Source organism: Jaculus jaculus, chromosome 13, assembly GCF_020740685.1.
Source record: "Jaculus jaculus isolate mJacJac1 chromosome 13, mJacJac1.mat.Y.cur, whole genome shotgun sequence".
In the NCBI taxonomy this organism is placed as follows: Eukaryota; Metazoa; Chordata; class Mammalia; order Rodentia; family Dipodidae; genus Jaculus; species Jaculus jaculus.
This window is the reverse complement of record NC_059114.1, coordinates 49,440,415-49,460,767: the sequence shown is the minus strand read 5'-3', so window position 1 is coordinate 49,460,767 and position 20,353 is coordinate 49,440,415. Positions and strand designations below refer to the sequence as shown.

The 20,353-nt window shown below is 41.2% G+C and overlaps 1 protein-coding gene across 3 annotated transcripts in view; it reads right to left on the bottom strand.

Annotated features, from left to right (window-relative positions):
* Nucleotides 1-20,353, bottom strand: part of Epb41l4a (erythrocyte membrane protein band 4.1 like 4A) — a 266,656-nt gene that overhangs the window by 89,635 nt on the left and 156,668 nt on the right. For 2 of the 3 annotated variants that reach the window (XM_004652565.3, XM_045132758.1), the window contains exons 5-9: nt 19,895-19,992; nt 18,156-18,276; nt 16,137-16,224; nt 12,786-12,874; nt 12,181-12,244 (exon numbers count right to left, since the gene is read on the bottom strand). In XM_004652565.3, the coding sequence (XP_004652622.1) occupies nt 12,181-12,244; nt 12,786-12,874; nt 16,137-16,224; nt 18,156-18,276; nt 19,895-19,992 (460 nt within the window). The remainder of the gene's footprint in view (nt 1-12,180; nt 12,245-12,785; nt 12,875-16,136; nt 16,225-18,155; nt 18,277-19,894; nt 19,993-20,353) is intronic. The other variant, XM_045132757.1, reaches the window with a different exon arrangement.

Below are 20,353 nucleotides of genomic sequence, written 5' to 3'. Positions count from 1 at the left end.
CAGTGAGCAAGGAAGAAAGGAATGCGGGGGGGGGGGGGGCAACCCCAGTACGCCGTGAGCACAGTGTGATACAGCCCCTCAGTTCTGGCAAAGTGTGCATGCATGTGGGTGAGAGAGCTGCAAACAACTTCAGTGGTTTGGCCAAAGCAACTCTGAAACTATTCGATATGTATTTTCAAACTGAACAAATGACTAAACGTGCTGCTATTGTTAGGAGCCAAGATTCTCAGAGCCAAAGAAAGGATATAAAATATGAAACAAAGGAGGCAAGAAAGAAGTGTCTATGATGTAACCTTATAATTTTAAACCATGTATGAGTGTGTACTTATGTGTTCATTTGTATTACATGTATGTGAATTTTAGGCTACGTAGGAATATATGCATGCATAGATTCTCTAGTTCTGTCCACTGCAAAGGCCATAAAAGTCCACCAATAATAACCACACCCAGTGCCAAGAGCTTGACCATTTCCCACTGAAAGCAACCAGGGATCTTTGAAGATATAAATGACTAAATACATAATGAATCTAAATATCATGGTATACAAAAAGGAAAGATTAATGATGAGGACGGACCCAAAGGGCACAGGAGCCTGAGGCACCTACTAAGAAAACCTAGGAAAGCTTGATTATCAAAACATCTAGGGGCTGCAGAGATGGCTAAGCAGTTAAGGCACTTGCCTACAAAGCCTAAGGGCCCACGTTCAACTCCTCAGGGCCCATGTCAGCCAGATGCACAAAGTGACAAGCTCACAAGGTTGCACATGTGCACAGGGTGTCACACACGTCTGGAGTTTGATTGCAGTGGTTTGATTGCAGGCGCACCAATTTTACTCCTCCCCCATTAAAAAAAAGGCCAGTCTGTTGGGTGTGCCTCAAAAAAAATCTAGGTACAGTAAGTGATCATAAATCACTGAAAAAAAGATAGGATAAGTCATGCCAAAAGTACGAATAAATGAAAGAGAGAAAGTGAGTCTCTTGCTTATAGTGGAATGTTAAGGACTAAATTGTGTGGACTGAGTGGGGGAGCTGAAAAATCAGCATTTTGTAGTCATCAGAGTAAAAGACTGGATCAGGCAAGAATGCTCAGTGAATGCTAACAACATGGAAAAATTCTAACAAAGAGAGGGAGGGTTTGCATTGATTTCTCGGTCTCCCCACAGACTACTTATTAGCTCCAAGGGAAAAAAATGGCCCACAGCAGGAATTACATATTGGAGAAGTCAAGTAATACCATGACCATTTGATTAAACTTAACAGCCAATGAGGGACAGACTATCACCCTGTAGCTCCAAATGAGACATCCTGATACAGACACAAACTGGCCAATGTGGCTTTACATCTGAGAATGTATAATAACTCCACTCTAATCACAAGAGCAGAAAAACACACAAAAGGAAAGGTTCATGCTTTACTACAGTAGGACACTACTGTATTCTTTAAAAATGTCAATGTTGTAAAGAAATAAATATGTCTCAGGTTGAAGGAAATGAACTATGTTCTATACCATTGGGGGGCATGAAAGATATTTTTAGATCAACAAAACTAAGCATGTAAACGGTAGTTGTGTGATGTCAATTTATTAAGCTGAGAACTACTTTGGTCATATTAGAGAATATACTACGCTTGTGAAAGAGGCACTTGAAGTTTAGAATCTGTGACACACAGCTTACGCTCTCATACTGTACAAAAGAGTCATAAAAAGAGCACATGTGCATAAGGTAAAATGTTAGCAAGTAAATCTGGGAATTGTAGATAAAAGTGTTCTTTAGGACATTTTATTTTTCACCACTTTTTATGAATTTAGAATTATTTTTAAATGAAAAATATTATAAGATCTGTAGTGTCTTTTAACATGTAAAGGAACCCCTGCATATGTGAGCCCACCTTCTGGGCTTGCTGACCCACAGTGACAACTTCCAGCCACTAACGCTTCCTATGCTTCCTATGCGCTCTCCCTAAGGCGCCCCCAAGATTTCTAGCAGGAAGGTCTAATGACTCATGGCTGGGTTGCCAGGAGCGTCTTAGTGCTACATTCTGTCACACTAAGTTTAGCTCAGGTTACTTTTATGATGATAAAAGTAATCACAGTATCGTTCATTCTTTCTTTCATTTATGCCACAAATGTGCTTTACTACAAACCAGATTATGAGATGAGTGTTAGGAATTGTACCCTCACTGTTGCCAAAGCCCAAAAATTGATAAACTTAAATTGTTCTCAACTTTTCACAGAAGCATTCCATTTGCTACCAGTCCAAAGTCTCCTACCTGCGCTTACTCTCCATATCACGACGAGTCGTATCTCATCCGTCCCCTTATGCTGGCTCCTAACTTGACCCCTTTTATTCTCATGTTGTCAGAGTCTGCTTGCCAAAAGACACATCTGCTATAGGAGGTGAAGCCCGGAGTTTTCTGTACCACGCAGCTCCCCTAAAGTCCTCAAGTCTACCCCAAGTGTCAGGACCCAACACACCCAGAGAAGGGAGCACTGCCCTGGCCAGTTCAGACCGACAGAAGGGTCCTGGGACCTCACCCTTTTAGGCCGCCGACCCCAGCATCAGACCCAGTTTGCAGTACCCTCAGCTTCAGCCCCAACCCACTGTTTACTGTGCCTCTTACCGTGTTTATGCCAGCCACCCTTACCTGGCGCATCCCTGTAGCCTTTCCCCTGCCTACCACCAGCCAACACCTGGAACTCTCCCGTCAGCAGCAGGAGCTCATCCACTCCCATCAAAGGAAACCCCCAGCTCCTCGGCCTGCTCTCCTACATGGGCTTTGTCCTCTCTCATCAGCAAAACCACTTTCTCCTCTGAGGACATGACTTCTACAGAGCCCTCCGAAGCGATGGCATGCTTTTTGTACCCACCATTCTCCCATTAACCGGCCTGAGAGTGGAGGAGGATCCACCTTGCTTCAGAATGCTCTTTCCTCCCTAAAGCTCCCACCTTGTGTTACTGCATTCTCATGGTGGCTGTCATCCTTAAAGTGACCCTCCCCCATTCTGACGCTCAAGTCCCTACCAGCTACATGCCCACCTACCCCCTTTAGCCAAAAACTCCTGAAAGAGTTGTCCATGGTCACCATCTCTAATCCTCTCTATTTTTACTCTTAATGGATATATTCCAACTTATGTCTATTCTGCTAGTTGTGAATTCCCGAGTTTTTTATTTCTTTAATGTTTTTACTTCAGTACTAACACAGAATCCACATGGCTCTCGTGTTCCCCTAGGGCACACATGCCTAAGAGCAAAACTGCTGGGTATCAGCTCACTCTTCCAGTCCACCCCAACTGGCCTTGCCAATGACGTTCCACATTTCTACACTCAGCCCTGAAATCACGTGGCTCTTCCTCAACACGGGTCTTTTATTTAGTATTCGGGGTATCTCAAGTTTGTTCCACGCCACACACTGATCCTTCTCAGCCTTCTTAGCTAGTTCTCATTCTTCTCCTAATAGCACTCATTCTCTTGATGATTTATGAAGTCTTGTGGCATTAAGTACCATTTCAGGATATGCTAATGACTCTCAAATTTGTATTTTATGCTATGGTCCTGAATTCTGAACTCATATAGCCCAATACTGTCATTAAGTTCTCATTTTTGATGGTGCAAAACACCTGACCAAAAGAAGCTGATGGGAGGAAAGTTTTTTGTTGTTGTTGCTTGTTTGTATTGGGGGTGTTTTTTGGCTTACAGTCTTGACGGGAAGCTTCATGGTACTAGGGGAAAGACGGCAGAAGAGAGATTGGACATCACCTCCTTATCAACATCCAGTGGGAACAGCAACAAGAGAATGAGTGAGATTCTAGCGAGGAGGAGCTAGCTATAACATCCATAAGGCTGCCTCCAACAACACACCTCCTCAAGCAAGAATCTTACAAATTGCCATCAGATGGGACAGAGCATTCAAAACACAGGCGTTCATAGGGGACACCTAATTCCAACCACCACACCCCTTTATTTTACTCAATATCACCACTTTAGATATCTAGAAGACGTTCCAAGTCAACACGTCCACAGTGTGGCTCCTAGTCCTCCTCCCACAGAAGCCGGGCTCATGCAGCCTCCCCTGCTGATGGCATCTCCATCCTTCCTGCCCCCATGGCCAAACACCTGGAAGCATCCACAACTTCTTTATTTTCCACATCCAGAAAAACTCTTGTGGTTAAGTATAGATCCAGCAGCTTCTCAGTACTTCCATTCTATTGAGACAAACCACTATTATCTCTTGCTGCTATTTAAAAAAATCAGAAAGCCAGTGGTGTTAACACACTCATATAATCCCAGAAGATGGGATATCAAGAGTTCAAGGTCATCCTAGTATATACGAGAACCTTTCTCAGAAGGGAGGGAGGGAGGGAGGGAGGGAGGGAGGGAGGGAGGGAGGGAGGGGAAAAGAAAAATTTAGAGGTAGCTGGGTATGGTGGTCCACACCTTTAATCTCAGCATTCAGGAGGCTGAAGTAGAAGGATCTTGCTGTGAGTTCAAGACCAGCCTGAGACTCTAGGCTAGAGTGAGACTCTACCTTAAAAAATAAAATTAGAGGTAGAATTGCTCCCATCATCAAGGGATAATCTTACATTGCTAGACCATTTAATATTTCCTAAGGTTCTGACCAATAGTATTATATATGAAACATGAGTAGCAAAAACAGTAATTTTTATATAGCTATAAAACATATGAGAATTATATTAAGAACTCTTGGTTGCTGGGTGCAGTGGTGCATGCCTGTAATAACAGAACTGTGGAGGCTGAGACAGTGGACTGCCAAGAGTCTGAGGCCAGCCTTGACTACATAGTGAATGCCAAGTCCACCTGACGTATAAGTGAGAGTTTGACAAAAAAAAAAAAAAAAACAGTTAAAAATATAATAAGAAAAAGGGATGCATTTACAATATCAAGAAAAAACAGTCAACATAAAATAGGATTTATAAAACACAAATACACATATGAATAAATATAACCAAAGAGGAGGCATTCTTATGATACCATATCAAGTACAAGCTGAACATGGTAACCACACCTATAATCCTAGCACTTGGGAGGCTGAGGAAGAAGGACTAAGCCATGAGCATGAAGCAAACCTGGGCTACAGAGCAAAACTATTTTGAAAGCAACGATAGGACTGGGAAGATGGTTCAGTGGTAAAAAGCACTTCCTTGCACAGCCTCATGGCCCAGTTTCAATTCCACAGCATCCACATAAAACCCAATCTCTCTCTCTATTTCTATCTTTCTATGTCTCTCTCTATCTCTCCCTTGAAAATAAAAATATTTAAATTTTTTAAAAGCAACAGATAAAGAAGGTACCAAATTATATAGACATGGTGATATGTCTATATATGTATACATAAACACAGTACATTCACATTAATGGGGCAAAAACAACCAGAAATTATGTCAAAGTGTTAATACACATTACCTCTAAATTTTAGCATAATGGTAAATATTAATGCTCTTTACAGTGTATTTTCCAGATTTCCTACCTTTATGATGTAATACCTTTGTTCCAAAAGTTTATATTTTCTGTAAGGAGTTACTGATACAGCAATGCCTATGTGAAGTGAGTACAATGCTTGGAAGAATCTATAACCTTGGCCGAAGAGCACCGAGCACTGGGAGTGAAGTCTCTTTAGCTAGACCAGCAGACCAGAAAAACGAGCAGACTAAGCATTTCAACCTTTTTGGTTTTTTTTTTTTTTTTGAGCTGAATGTGATTACTGTTCCAGGTGATGGGGTTTAAAGGGCTTTTTAATTCAGTCTGTGATTACAGTAGGCCTCCATAATAAGCAACTTAATTTTACCATTATGTAAATTACTGCCTCACAGAGAGGAGCCTGGTGGAGAAAAGGGGGAAAAGCCTGAAAGCAAAAAGCTCAGAATATAGAATGTTTTGGCTAAATTATGTGCTATTTAATAATTTTAGAGACAGGTATGGTATCTATCACACACCTGTAATGCCAGCACTTTAGAGGTGGAGGTGGAGGTAGAGGCAGGAGGATCAGGAGTTCAATGTTCATTCTTATACTGAGATCAAAGCTAGGCTGACCCTGTCTAAAAAATAAAAAGAAAACAGAGTTAAAAAATTTAAAAAAACAAAACAAAAAACAGAAGCCTGGAAGCTGGGGATCCAGGGGCAAGAGGCTAGCTCCCACAGTGGCCCTTGCACCCTCTGGCTGAGGGGAACAGGCATTTGGGGACCCAGGGACCAGTCAGTCAGGAAGCCAGAGCAAAAGGCCTGCTTCCACAGCACACACACAGGGCCCAGGCCTACCCCCAGCCAGCAGCAGGGGTACCAGGGTCAGGAAACTGAGAGGGGGAGAACCCGGAGCTCTGGCCTCCTCACCCTGTGCACGCACCCTCTGGAGCAAGGATACAAAATCAACACACAGAAATAAGTAGCCTTTCTAGATGCAAAGGACAAATATACAGAGAAAGAAATCAGCAAGGCTGTTCCCTTTTCAATAGCCACAAAAAAAGTAAAAACCTTGGACTAATACTAACCAAGGATGTGAAAGAGCAATATAATGAAAACATAAAAACACTCAAGAAAGAAATGGAGGACGGCTTGAGAAGATGAAAAGACATCCCATGCTCCTGGATAGGTAGAATTATTATTATGAAAGTAGCAAGTCTACCTAAAACAATATGTAGATTTAATGCAATACCAAATTCCTTCAGAGATATAGAAAAAAAAATCTCAAAATTCATATGGAAAGGAAAATACAAACATACCCTCAGCAAAAGAAACACCTCTGGAGGTATCACCATACCCAATATAAAGCTATATTACAAAGCCATAGTAACAAAAACAACATGGTATTGACATAAAAACAGAATAAAAACCAGTACAACAGAACTGAAGACCCAGACCTTAGACCCAGTAGCTAAAGACAGCTACTTGACTTTGACAAAGGTGACTATAACACACACTGGAGAAAAGACAGCATCTTCAATAAATGGTGCTAGACAAATTGGATAATCACATGCAAAAAAAAAAAAAAAAAAAGAAAGAAAGAAACTAAACCCACTCATCTTACCATACATAAAAATCAACTCCAGGGGCTGGAGAGATGGCTTAGCGGTTAATCGCTTGCCTGTGAAGCCTAAGGACCCCGGTTCGAGGCTCGGTTCCCCAGGTCCCACGTTAGCCAGATGCACAAGGGGGCGCACGCGTCTGGAGTTCGTTTGCAGAGGCTGGAAGCCCTGGCGCACCCATTCTCTCTCTCTCCCTCTATCTGTCTTTCTCTCTGTGTCTGTCGCTCTCAAATAAATAAATAAAAAATTAAAAAAAAAATCAACTCCAAATGGATTAAACACCTCAATATAAGACCTGAAACTCTTCTCTGAAGAAAAAATAGGAGGAACTCTCCACGATACAGGAGTGGTGAAGGATTTTCTGAACAATACCCCAGGAGCCCAGGAAATTAAACAATGTCTCAACCAATGGGCTCTCATGAAACTAAAAAGCTTTTGCACAAACACATACCATAAGCAGAGCCAATAGATTACCCACAGAATGGGAGAAACTTTTTGCCAACTAATCCACTCACAGAGGCCTAATATCTAGAATCTATAAAGAACTAAAAAAAAAAACCTGGGTTGGAGAGATGGCTTAGCAGTTAAGGGGCTTGCCTGCAAAGCCAAAGGACCCAAGTTTGACTCTCTAGGACCCACATAAGCCAGATGCACAAGGGGGCACACACATCTGGAGTTCATTTGCAGTGGCTGGAGGCCCTGGCACACCCATTCTCTCTCTCTCTCTGCCTGCCTATTTCTGTATCTCTCGAATACACACACACACACATGCATGTTATAAAAAGAATGAAAAACATTAAAGAATTTAAAAAAAAATCAAACAACCCACTCAAAAAATGGGACAGAGAACTGAATAGGGAGTTCTCAGAGGAAGAAATTCAAATGCCTAACACACACTTAAGAAAATGTCAACATTCCTAACCATCAGGGAAATGCAAATTAAAACAACTATGAGATTCTACCTTATTCCAGTAAGGATAGCAAACATTAAAAAATCAAATGACAACAAGTGTTGGTGAGGATGTGGGGAAAGAGGAACCCTTTTTCATTGTTGGAGGGAATGCAAACTTGTACAACCACTATGGAAATCAATATGGAGATTCCTGAAAAAGATGAATATAGAGTGACCAATGACCCCTTTTTTTCCCTTTACTGAGCATTTATCCTAAATGCTTCATGCTTTACTACAGAGGTATTTTCTCAACTATGTTTATAGCTGCTCAATTCATAATAGCTGAGAAATGGAATCAACTTCAGCACCCAGAACTAGAGGAATGGACAATGAAGTTGTGAGAGGCGCACACACACACAACACACAGGAATTCTACTCAGCAGTAAGAAAAAACAATACAATGAAATTTGTAGGAAAAAGGATGGACTTAGAGCAGACCATACTCAGTGAACACACACAATCACAGATGACAAATGCTGCATGTTCTCGCTCAGCTACAGTTGCTAACCTGGATCAGCAACTTGAAGCTCAGACGATAGGGATGGAAGGTTATGGGGAGAGAGAAAGAGGAGGTTGGGGGAAAATAAACATGAAACTAAATCCAAAATGATCTGGTACCATAGAGTCTTTTCTCCTTGAAAGTTAACTAAAAGATACAACCCTCAACGGGAGTATGGGAGAATGCTTGTAAAAAAGGGTCCTGGAGAGGTTGGGATACAGCCGAATTTTAAAAAATGTTGGTTCTGACTGATAACTCACAGTACCCAGAAACAGGTGCTACTCACAGTGAGCTGTTGATCGGAGAGAATTTAACACTAAATCAGATTTCTTTGTTCTTCTTTTTTTTTGTTGTTTGTTTGTTTTGTCTTTCCAGGTAGGGTCTCACTCTAGCCCAGGTTGACTTGAAATTCACTATGTAGTCTCAGGGTGGCCTCGAACTCATGGCGATCCTCCTACCTCTGCCTCCTGAATGCTGGGACTAAAGGTGTGTGCCATGCTCGGCTTCTAAATCAGATTTCTAATGTGCCTACAGAGGCTCCACTAAGAAGCTAAAAGCTCAGGTTGCCAGTGATTTTAACATTTTTTTTTTTCCCTGAGACAGTAGGATGTATTTTAAAGCCCTATAACATAAACATAGTTCAACAACAAACCTCACTCACAAAAATACCTCAGGTGTAAGAGGAAAGACTATGCTGAATAACAGCAAGGCTTACAGGAGAAGACTTGTTGCCTTGCAGTCATATTCTGATGAAATAATTAGAAACACTCTTTTAAGTACATTTGGCAGGATGTAGTCTTTGTATTAAGCCATGTGAATAAAGTGGCAAGACATGGAGTCACTACAGAACCCCACTATCTCATGAGCTGTTCTACTTTTGAACCGTGTAAATTTAGTCACATACTAGCACACCCTTTAAGAGTGACGTGTCTAACCAGAGGCTGATGAATACAATGCCTAGTTTTTCCAAACTATATCATTAAGATCTTCTATGTGCAAGACTCTGAAAATTTAAGCCGGAGCTGGGCTCGAACCTCCTCCCTATTGACTAGCTGTCAGGATGCTGGAAAGAGCTGTGCAGCCTGTTGAGGGAGGAAAGTCATCAATGGTCTTAACCAGCAGTGGACCCTGCAAGCTCTACAGCTGGCCAGCCAGGTTAAATGTGCCAACTGGTACAATAATGGCTTGTCTGTTATGGGGAAAATCAACTGTTCTTTGATTGGATTTGAGGCCCACTTCATAGGAGGGAATTCATGCCTGGTACCAAAAACCTAATCAAAATCCTATGAGGAGGTCATAAGCCTTAGGGGAAAACTACCTACTACTCTTGTCTGGATAAATAAATATACCCATGTAACTGCCCTCGAAATACTTAAGTTTATGCCCATTTATTAATGTTACTTTCACTTGTGGTTAGAAAAGCTTTTCAAATGGCAGTGACCAGTGGGGAGGCTCAAAACTCAGAGTGATAAGAAGTGACAGTGGTGTGTTCAGCACTGAGACATCTCTATCACACCCTCCAAGGCTCAGGGACCATTGCATGAAAGGTAGCAGAAAGAATGTAAGAGCCAAAGGAAGGGAAGGAGTGCTTTGCAATACTGTCTTCCAGACTCATAGTGGCCATGATACTCGTGACTTCACAGCGGCCAACACTACCTACAGAAGACCTGTATAATACAGGGAAAATGATGACCTCAACATAGAAGGGAAACTGGCTGGAAAGAAGGGATTCAGTGGAGGGGGGATATAGGAGGAGGAAAAGGGAGGATGGCGGGAGGGGAATGATCATGGTATATTGTCTATATGTGTGAAAGTTGTCAATAAAACGTTCAAAAAGAACTATGTGACTTTTGTACTGCTACTGCTATAAAAACTTGAAGTCTCCCTTACTTCCAAGTTCAAACTAATTTCAAATTCAAATTTTAATTTTATCAATGACTATCAGTATGTCTATCATATATTTAGAGTGGGAGATTTCACACACACGCACACACACACACACACACACACACAAATAGTATCAGCTTCTGATTTAACAATGCATATGCTCAATAATCAGCTCATTGGTTATTCAACAGATTGTTAAAGAGTGCTTCCTACATATAAGGCACTCTGACAAATGCCATGTCCCAAATCTAGTGGCTGCTACACCATGCTGGTATTCCCCATGTCTGTATACATAAGGACATTTCTACTAAAATCTTTTAATAACTAGAAAGTCAAGTCAAAGACAGTATGCTGACATATATCAGCAATCCCAGCATTAAGGAGGCTGAGGAAGGACTGCCATGAGTCCAAGGCCAGCCTGGGCTATGTAACAAGTACCAGACTAGCCAGAAATACACAGCAAGACCTTATCACCAAAAAAGGAAGAAGAAAAAAATGAAGAAATGAAGGTCAATGTTAGATTTCACAAAATCTGCTTCTGCTATTTACCTTCTCCCAACAAGTGGTGATAGACAATTCCTATATAGTGTGTGTATGTGTGTGTGTGTGTGTGTGTGTGTGTGTTAGATGAGGAATGAAACCACCCAGCCACTATCTGTGGTCTTAGGTGAGGATGTGGCACTCCAAACCACACTTCCCTGAGCGAGTTTCTCCGGGTACTCTAGGAAACCCTAATAAATTCCCATAGAATCCAGACCCGGAAAAGCAATGCCAGGCTTGAGCTCTGGTGCTCAGCCCCCCTTCCCTCCCAGTACAGTTCTCCTCCTCCCCTTCCTGAGAGCACTTAAAATCTCCTTCCTCCACTTCAGTGCAGGTTCCGAGGCTGCCCTCTCTTTTTGCTTCTGATCTGACCAGTCTTCCCTGGCATCTGAAGTTTCTTCCCCTTGCTCCATATCCACCAGTCTTTCCTGGCATTAAATAAAACCTTCAGTCCAAGAAATCATCTGTCGCAACTCTCTATTCTGAACCCTGAATCTGAAAATCAATTCAATTCCATCCATATTTAGCTTTTGTTCTGCATAAAGTTAGGATCAAAAGAGAAGAATGGATTCTCCTACAGCATAATTTCACCCATTTATCCCATAAGGATTGTACTAATAGCATGTCAAGGGAACATCATTTTCAAAGTAGATCAAAGGGAAGTTTTCACATTCTTGCATTCTTTGACCAGTTTCCTAAAAGCAACCTGCCAAGGTATGAAAGCATGGCCACCTTTGGCCAACACTGCCCACTCTCAGATACTGTCACGGTGCAGGAAGGATGGCATCCTGGCACCCACACCTTGCATTCTCCCTTGAAGATGTCCCTAACATCACTCTGTCTTGTTTATCATGCTCAGTGGGGCAAAAGCAGAAGTGTGGTTCCTAACAGGTTGTTTAATTCATGTTTTAGAGCAAAGTTAGACCATTTTTACAGTCCCATCTTCAGGGTATACCTCTCAGAGTACACAAATCCCATTTTTGCAGACAGTACTAAAAACCAAATTATAATGATAACAATCACCTCATATTCTCTCCTCTATCTAGAATGGCTTTGCCGTCCTTTACTAAAACCAAAATGGCATTTTCCCATTACCTCATTATTTCTAGTCATTTTTCTTTCCCTTCCTTGAGAAATTGTGCTTATGAATTAAATTAACCTGGTTCCATGTGGCTGAGGTCGAAGAAAACATGTAATTTTATTTCGCAATGTCTTTGAAGTTATAAATGAGCATTCACAGTGAAGCTAAGCACTTATGAAAACTTACATCTTTCCCCAGCACTCTGAGTTCAAACTGAGTTTCCTTGAAGTGAACCTTTGTAATCCGAGGCCTGGAAAACAAAGCAGAAGGTATTGTGGCTGCCTTTTTAAAGAATTTTTCACAAATTAAGAGAGGTATACAGGATAACAAGACTGGGGTATAGTGGCTCCTACATGTACTACGGCAGGACCTGCACAGAGCTCCCGTATGACTCTGGACCTGAGCGTCCTTCGTTCTCACTGCCTTGTGCTTCCCCATTCAAGGACAAGTAAACTTGGAACCCCCAGCCCTGCTGTTGCTGCCTTCCCAAGTACGCAAAGCAAAGGTTCTTCAGCTCCTCCATTCCTTCCCTAATAATAGCCAAAACTTGGAATGATTATAGCTCCACCAATACATGCTAGAGTGGTAGGAAAACCCTATTGCACATTTCCTATGGGCAACAGAATACAGAGCCAGCATGCCTGAAAGCTAGAGAGAAACTCTACAACCAATGTTGCCCACTAATGAAAGAGAATGTTCTATTTTCCCCAATCCATTTATTGGCACCCAAGCCCCATAAACCCAACACACAGCGTACAACTCTTATTACTCTGTTCCCAGGTGATACCTACCAGAAATACTTCCCCACTTGTCTCTTATTCTTGTAGACAACAACACCAACTGGAGTTAACCCTAAGAAATACTCAGACTTGTTTTCTCCCTGAAAACAAACAAACAAACATATACCTAAAACCATAAATTTATCCACATAAAAGCTCTTGACAAGCCGGGCATGGTGGCACTTGCCTGTAGTCCTAGCATTCAGGAGGCTGAGGTAGTAGGACTGCCATGAATTCAAGGCCAGCCAGAGTCTAGAGAGTGAGCTCCAGGTCAGTCAGGCTAACGTGAGACCCGCCCTGCCTTGAAACCACCATCCCTGCCCGCCCCCTGCAAAAATAGCACTTGATAGAACTCTAATTGGTTCTACAAATACAATTTGTTGGATTAGTAGTTGGCTCGATTTTTTTTAATTTAGTTTTCAAAAATCATTATCTCCCAAAGGCTAAACTTTGATGGTAGGCTATTTGATACTTTTTCCTCATTAACTAAATTTTCTGTTGTTATTAATTCACTAAAGGAACCTGGACTGTCTACTAACCAGACAAGTGATGGCTCATCCAGTGTGGCTTCCGCAGTGCTCCTTAACCCTATCTGCCCACAAGCTGGAATCACTGTGCCACTTACAATGCTGATGACTGAGTGTCCCATTAAATCAGAATGTCTAGAAAAAGACTCAGACTGTCAAAAACACGGGAGCTCTAACCACAGTATCACGGGCTTCTACCAGGAGTGCTTTCAAACGGTCCATTTTGATTTTTCTCCCTGAGGCCGATAAGGACGATCCCCAATTCAGCACAATCGCAAGTTTCATCAGAAAGTTGAGGCACTTGCCTTACAGGCATACACTTGAATTTTCTGAGGCCTATCATGTTGCTCTACCTCGACTTGTATTTTTAAACTGGCCCAAATTTTAAAAGTACAAACTCTCGTCAAAGACTGGAGAACTTGCATTCCAGGCAGTGATGAATCTCAATTAAGAAAATGAGATCCTGGAATGGAAAAACCACAAGTGGAGCAGATACTGAGAACATGCATGGAACTGTCTAACAGCCCGCAAAGTTCCATGTACAGGAAACGAAGGTAACAAAGGTTTTGGAAGAATACCAGCTGCTGCCCACTTTCAGCTCTAGAAATTCAATCTTAAAGAAATGCATGGAAGATTCTAAGAAATCTAGGTCATTTCCCACAAATTCTCACCACCAAAAAAAAACCCCACCTCAAAAAAAAAAAGGCAAAATCTTATTGTGAATTAAGATAAACATGACAGAAGGAAAAACTTTCTGCAGAAGGCTCTAAGTTTCCTATGGAATGCTATTTAACAAGGATAATGGCCAGAATGGCCTAAAAGAGAAAACATGACTATCCTTACTCCACAAAGTTTTAAAGCTCTATGTCTACAAGGTCTCATTATGTTGCCCAGACTAGTCTCAAACTTGACATTTTTCTGCCTCTACCTACAAAATTTTGGAATAACAAGCCTGCATCACCACTACCAGCATAGACAATTTATTATTGTTGTTATTATTATTTTGGTTTTTCAAGGTAGGGTCTCACTCTAGCTCAGGCTGACCTAGACTTCACTATGTAGTCTCAGGGTGTCCTCAAACTCATGGTAATCCTCCTACCTCTGCCTCCCAAGGGCTGGGATTAAAGGCGCGTGCCACCACGTCCAGCTACAAATTATGTATATATAAATAAAATTTTGTCTTTTGAGATAGGAACTCACTATGAAGACCAGGCTGGCTTTGAACTTGGGATGATTCTCCTGCCACTGCCTCCTGAGTGTTGGTCTCTTAGAGCTATTCTTAAAGGACATATAAAGGACTATAAAGCATTTAATTCTCTAATGAGAATTGAATCTAATATATCAGGGAACTACTAAACCTGTGAATCTGTACTTTTATTGCTACAGTGTACACTCAGAGCTATTTCTACCTCTAAAACTAGTATGAGCCAGGGACATGATTTTGCACGTCTGTAATCCCAGCAGGCAGAGGGCAGAAGCAGGAAGACTGGAAGTTCAAGCTAGTCTGGGATACAAAGCAAGACACTGTCTCTGAATGAATAAATGACTTAGTTTTTTGTTTCAAAAACAAAAATTAATGAGCAAAATACATGCTCTATATACCCTTCAATAGCTCAGCTAGCAAAGCAAAGGACTGCAGACTAAACAAAATGCATACTACAAAATGAATGCATGAGTACTAATTTGCACTAGAGGAAGTTTTGATGAGGCTTCCTAAATACTGAGTCCCGTGTCCTAACTGACACAATGTCAACCTATGTATCTTCTTCAATATTTCACTTCCTGAAAATATTAAGGTACTTGTCTCATTGTCTCACATAATCAGATGTAACTAGTGCTAAATACTGTCATATAAAAATCAAAGATAATAACATTTCCATCTTGCTGGCATAGAATAATCAGCTTATCATCTATGAGAAACGTCTTAAAGGGTAGTGTTTGGATTCAGGAAACTTGATGTAGCTCCAGAGGAAATGCTTGCTGACTATATCTGGCAAGTTTTTATCAGCCACTGAGGAAAACTGGCAAAAATATTTCTATTTCTTTTTAATGTATGTGTGTGTGGGCAGACGTGGGTGCATGCACGTGGAGGTCAGAGATCACCTTTAGGTATCTTCCTCAATTGCTCTGCACTGTATTCTTTGATACAGGGTTTCTCCCTACAACCAAAATTCACCAATTCAGTCATGGTAGCTAGCCAATGAACCCCAGGAATTCCCTGTGCCCACCTCCCCAGCTCTAAGATTACAGGAGTGAGCCATCATTTCTGGCATTTTTCATGAATGCTGGGGATCTGAACTCCGGTCCTAATGCCTGGTTGGCAACCACCTCACCCTATGAGCCATCTCCCCTAACTCCTGGCAAAAATAATTCTATCCACGCAGTACTCCCTAGAGTAGGCAGCACTCTCCTATTGACAGAAACGACCCATTCAAACTAGAATCACCAACCCAGACTGTTGCTTAACTTATGCTTTCAGCCATAATTTTTTTTTTTTTTTGGAAAATCCCCCCTATTTTCTGTCTTATATGATCAATTGTAGGCCAATTTTAAACTGTTTTGACATTTTGCTAAGCCCTTTGGAACTGTTACCCAGATTGTTTCCAAGCCCAGTTAATTGTTTTCTACACATGGAAATAAAATCACAGACTTTTATGCAAAACTCATTAGGGTTTAATCCATGCAAGAGCTGCTTTGAGTTTGAAAAAACATGGATAAATCAAGCGTCATCTGCTTGCTAAGTAAGTGGACTACAGCTTTCCATAGGGAGTTTTGTGACCTTTCAAGAAAAATGTCATCAGCTTAAAATATTTTGTGTTAATTAAATGTTACTCACATAGACAGGATGGAGGTCAACACCATACATCTCCAGGGATTTGGCAGTCCTCAAGTAATTCAGTTCAGCTTCAGAAGGAGCCTGACCCCTACACCCAAGATCAAAACAGAGAGCTTTACTTTACCGATAGCTACTCCCCTTACAGGGGAGAGAGCTACCTTCATTACAGTCACTGCAAAAATAAATAATATTTTATACCAATACAAGCATAAGGCTTTGTATTTCAGGGAAGTTGGCCTTCTTAGTGGCAAAATTTAATACTCTGAGGTGTTATTTAGATTAAGTTAATTTCATTTACCAAATGAATCAATTCCTGCTCATTACGACCTATCCCCAAAGTCCCAATATATATTCAAATTTCTCAGTTTCAAAAGCCCCCAGTGAGGTTACTGAAAATATAAGTGCTCCAATTAAAAAGCATCCACTCCACAAAGAGCAAATATCTCCACGCACCAGCAGCTCTGCCTCGGAAGCAAACAGCTGGCGCCACGGTAAGGAAGGCGGGGAAGGCCCCACCACCCAGCAGGAGGCACATGAACAGCTCCTGAGCACAGGTGGAGTTTGGAAACACATTAGTTATACAGAAATTATAAAAGTGCCTTTCATTTTTTAGTATGGAAATCTTCCCAAACCCTTCACTGGAGGTGCTACACAGAACATAGCATTTGTTCCTAATGAAGTTGAACATCTGCCAGGAAATCTCCATGGTTGAGTTAAGAGGAGGGAGGGCAGTTTTAAAGGCCACCAAAAGATGAAAATAGCTATGATTTCTAGAAATTAAGAAACTTTACTTGGGTGCATTCCTTGATTTCAGCCATAGCACACTGAAAATCAATCATATATCATGCCTATGAGCTCCATTTAGAATGTCATAAATTGGACCCAAGAAAGCTATCAAACTTCAAACCTTTATCATGCTTTATTCCTAGGGGACCTCACTGTCCATACTTGTCACATAAAATATGAGGGTCTTTACCTAAAGTTCCTTGCTAATTTCAAAATACCATTGTACTGTGGCACCCCTAGTAGAATTAGTATTCTCGGGCTGTGCCAAATACACTGCCCCTTATGTTATAACAAGCGCTCTCTTGGCAGCCACTTCAGCATGACGTGAGAACTAAGGCCTCTATCATCACACTAGAGAGCATTCTAGTGCATGCTAATATAAGATGGAGAGCCATTTCTCTGATTGCCATTCAGCAATTGACTTCTGCCTCTATTTACTGAATTGGGTCCATTAGGTAAAGATATCTGTTGAGCAGGTTAATTCTACATTTTTTTTTTCTTCACTATGATAGATTTGAACCCAAGTCTATTCAAAGAGGAATGTTACACAAGAAGCAACTAAGTGAAGTTCATTAGTATAGAGGAACTAAGTATATTAAATCCCAACTTCATCCTTCTGAGCTCTTAAGTGACACCCTGCCAGAGAAGCATGTCGACTCTTACAAGGGCACATGGTGTTAGTCCAATGCCGTCAGAGGCTCCACACCAGCCTGGTGGCTAGATTCACTGCTGGTGCCTGAGCAGGATTTTGTTTCTAGTTCTGAAGAATTTACATACTTAACACAGAGCAAACCTTAAATACATGAAGATACTTTTTGATTGTTTTTATACAGTTAAAAGTATATTTAAAGAAATTTAAAAAAACACTGGTGACTGGAAAAACCCCTACAAAAACCAGTACTTACAAAACTATTCCACTTCTGTAATGTAAATCTATATAAGATGAATTTTCAGTATGAGAAATTAGAGAAGAAAGGTCCAAAAAAATAGAATGACATTAACCAAAAATATAGTGGTTTAGGTACTGGTATTTGTTTTCTCCTGTTTACTATTTAAATTGCCGAAGGTTTTAATGAACACTTAGTGGTACAATCAGGTATAAAACTATAAAAAGAAAATGAAAGCTAGAATATTAAAGGCACAGTAAATTTATTGTTTGGAAATTTTCTTATAAGTTTCAACAGCCCATGAAAGACGCCTGATAGCTGATGCAGCACAACACAGGATTCCTACATTAGAGTTTTATGAATCCTTTCTATGGCTTCTTCAAGTTCTTCCTTCTGATCAGGAACAAACCGGTACTCTGACACGTACCCTGCAGTATGCTTATATGGGTCATAGTCTCCAAGTTCAGCTGAAAGAAACAGAAATTACAAATCCATTCTGTTGTAGGAAAGTATTTCTCAAAAGACAGGAAAAAATATTCCTATCATGCTTAAACGTCTTTCTTCAAATGCCTTATTAATAATTTAGCTACTAAACAACTTCATTAAATCAACTCCAATTAGCATATGTGAATGGTATAAAATCCCAAGTTAAAAAATACAAAACTGATATATTTCTGCTTTCCCAGAGTCTATCACTATTTTTTATTCTAATTACTCTCATCAGTATCTATGAGATGAAATTTTATTATAAATATTTTGTATAATGTAACTACTAGAACTTTAGGGCATGTATTTTAGAAATGCTGAAATTAATCCCAATGTGTCTCCTCAGACTCTAACGCCAGGAGATAAGAGCATGCAATTGAAAACACCCATGTCACAAGTAATGGTCACAGAAGCATAATGCATCATTGTACATATTCCATCACAGTTTACCCAGAGAACTGAAATGAACCCAGAAATCTCTTATAAAAATTCTCCCTAAACCGGGCGTGGTGGTGCATGCCTTTAATCCCAGCACTCGGGAGGCAGAGGTAGGTGGATCGCCCTGAGTTCGAGGCCACCCTGAGACTCCATAGTGAATTCCAGGTCAGCCTGGGCTAGAGTGAGACCCTGCCTCGAAAAACCAAAAAAAAAAAAAAAAAAATTCTCCCTGGTTTCCAAGCCCCAACCCAATTCAGATATTTGACATTTTTGTAGGACATGCTTTTTTACATAATCTCCAGTCTAGTGGAATTTCCTGTCAAACCGTCTCAAAGACAAAGACCATGCTGTCTCATTTCCCACACACCTAGCTTGATTTTTAATAGGCGCTCTATAATTACTAACAGAAATAGTCTAAACTTAGCCATCTCAGGAGCAAAATAGCCAGAGCCCCCTGACATGGCAACCACACTTATGCCAAGAGGTGAAGTGCACAGAGCACCCAATGTGTGCCACACTGAGCATTGGCTCCTGCCCACAGGATCGCTAAGACACAGCACACTGGCGGGGACACATAGTGGGCTACAGAAGCTGTGAACCCAGGTGGGATTTAGAGCCAAGTGTGCTTAGGCTTTCGACTCAACAATCAATGCTAAAACAACCACTGAACAATATAACTGGCTCCATTTTCACATCCTACTTAAATATTTTATTTTTATTTATTCATTTGAGAGAGGGAAAGAGGCTCTCTTGGCAGCCACTTCAGCATGACCTGAGAACTAAGGCCTCTATCATCACACTAGAGAGCATTCTAGTGCATGCTAATATAAGATGGAGAGACAGAGAACGGGCATGTCAGGGCTTCCAGCCACTGCAAACGGACTCTAGATGCATGTGCCACCTTGTGCATCTGGCTTATGTGGGTCCCGGGGAATCGAACCTGGGTCCTTTGGCTTTGCAGGCAAGTGCCTTAACCACTAACCCATCTCTCCAGCACCCCCATTTTTACATCTTTTGAAGGGATAACAAGATTTGAATTCTGACTGGTTATTTGATTTTGCAAAATACCATGTGATACAAGTTTTAGAAAATAAACTTCTACATAAATATTTTCTCAATATAGACATTTATGAAGCAAATGTACTTAAGAGTGAAACCTACACTGGATGGCATATGCTCCCAGCTGAGCAGCAATGTTGACAGGGCAGGGCAGCCGGCCCTGAAGGACATCTTGCTTCACCTGCAAGAAAAACTGATATCTAAAAGAGAAATAAATGGAAAAGGAGATTAAAAATCTCTGATACTATTCAAACTTGAAGTTTCAGGCCCTGTTCAAAAAGGGGAAACCTGATCAGCCTCTGTGGGGGGGGTGGTCATAAGAGCAACTGAACCTAAGTCAGGAGGCTCTCAAGGCTGACTGCCTCGCAACTCCACAGCGTCTGCGGGCCTGGAGAGGTGCTTAGCCTCTCTAAAAGCTAGACTCCTCACCTGCAGGATTAGGACAGGAGAGGATCTACTCGTGGAGTCAGTGTGGAGGTTGAATATAACCTGGTAGTCACATCAATACTGCCTCTGCCAGTGCTTCCACCACAAAGAACCCACTTATATTACCTGTGTCAT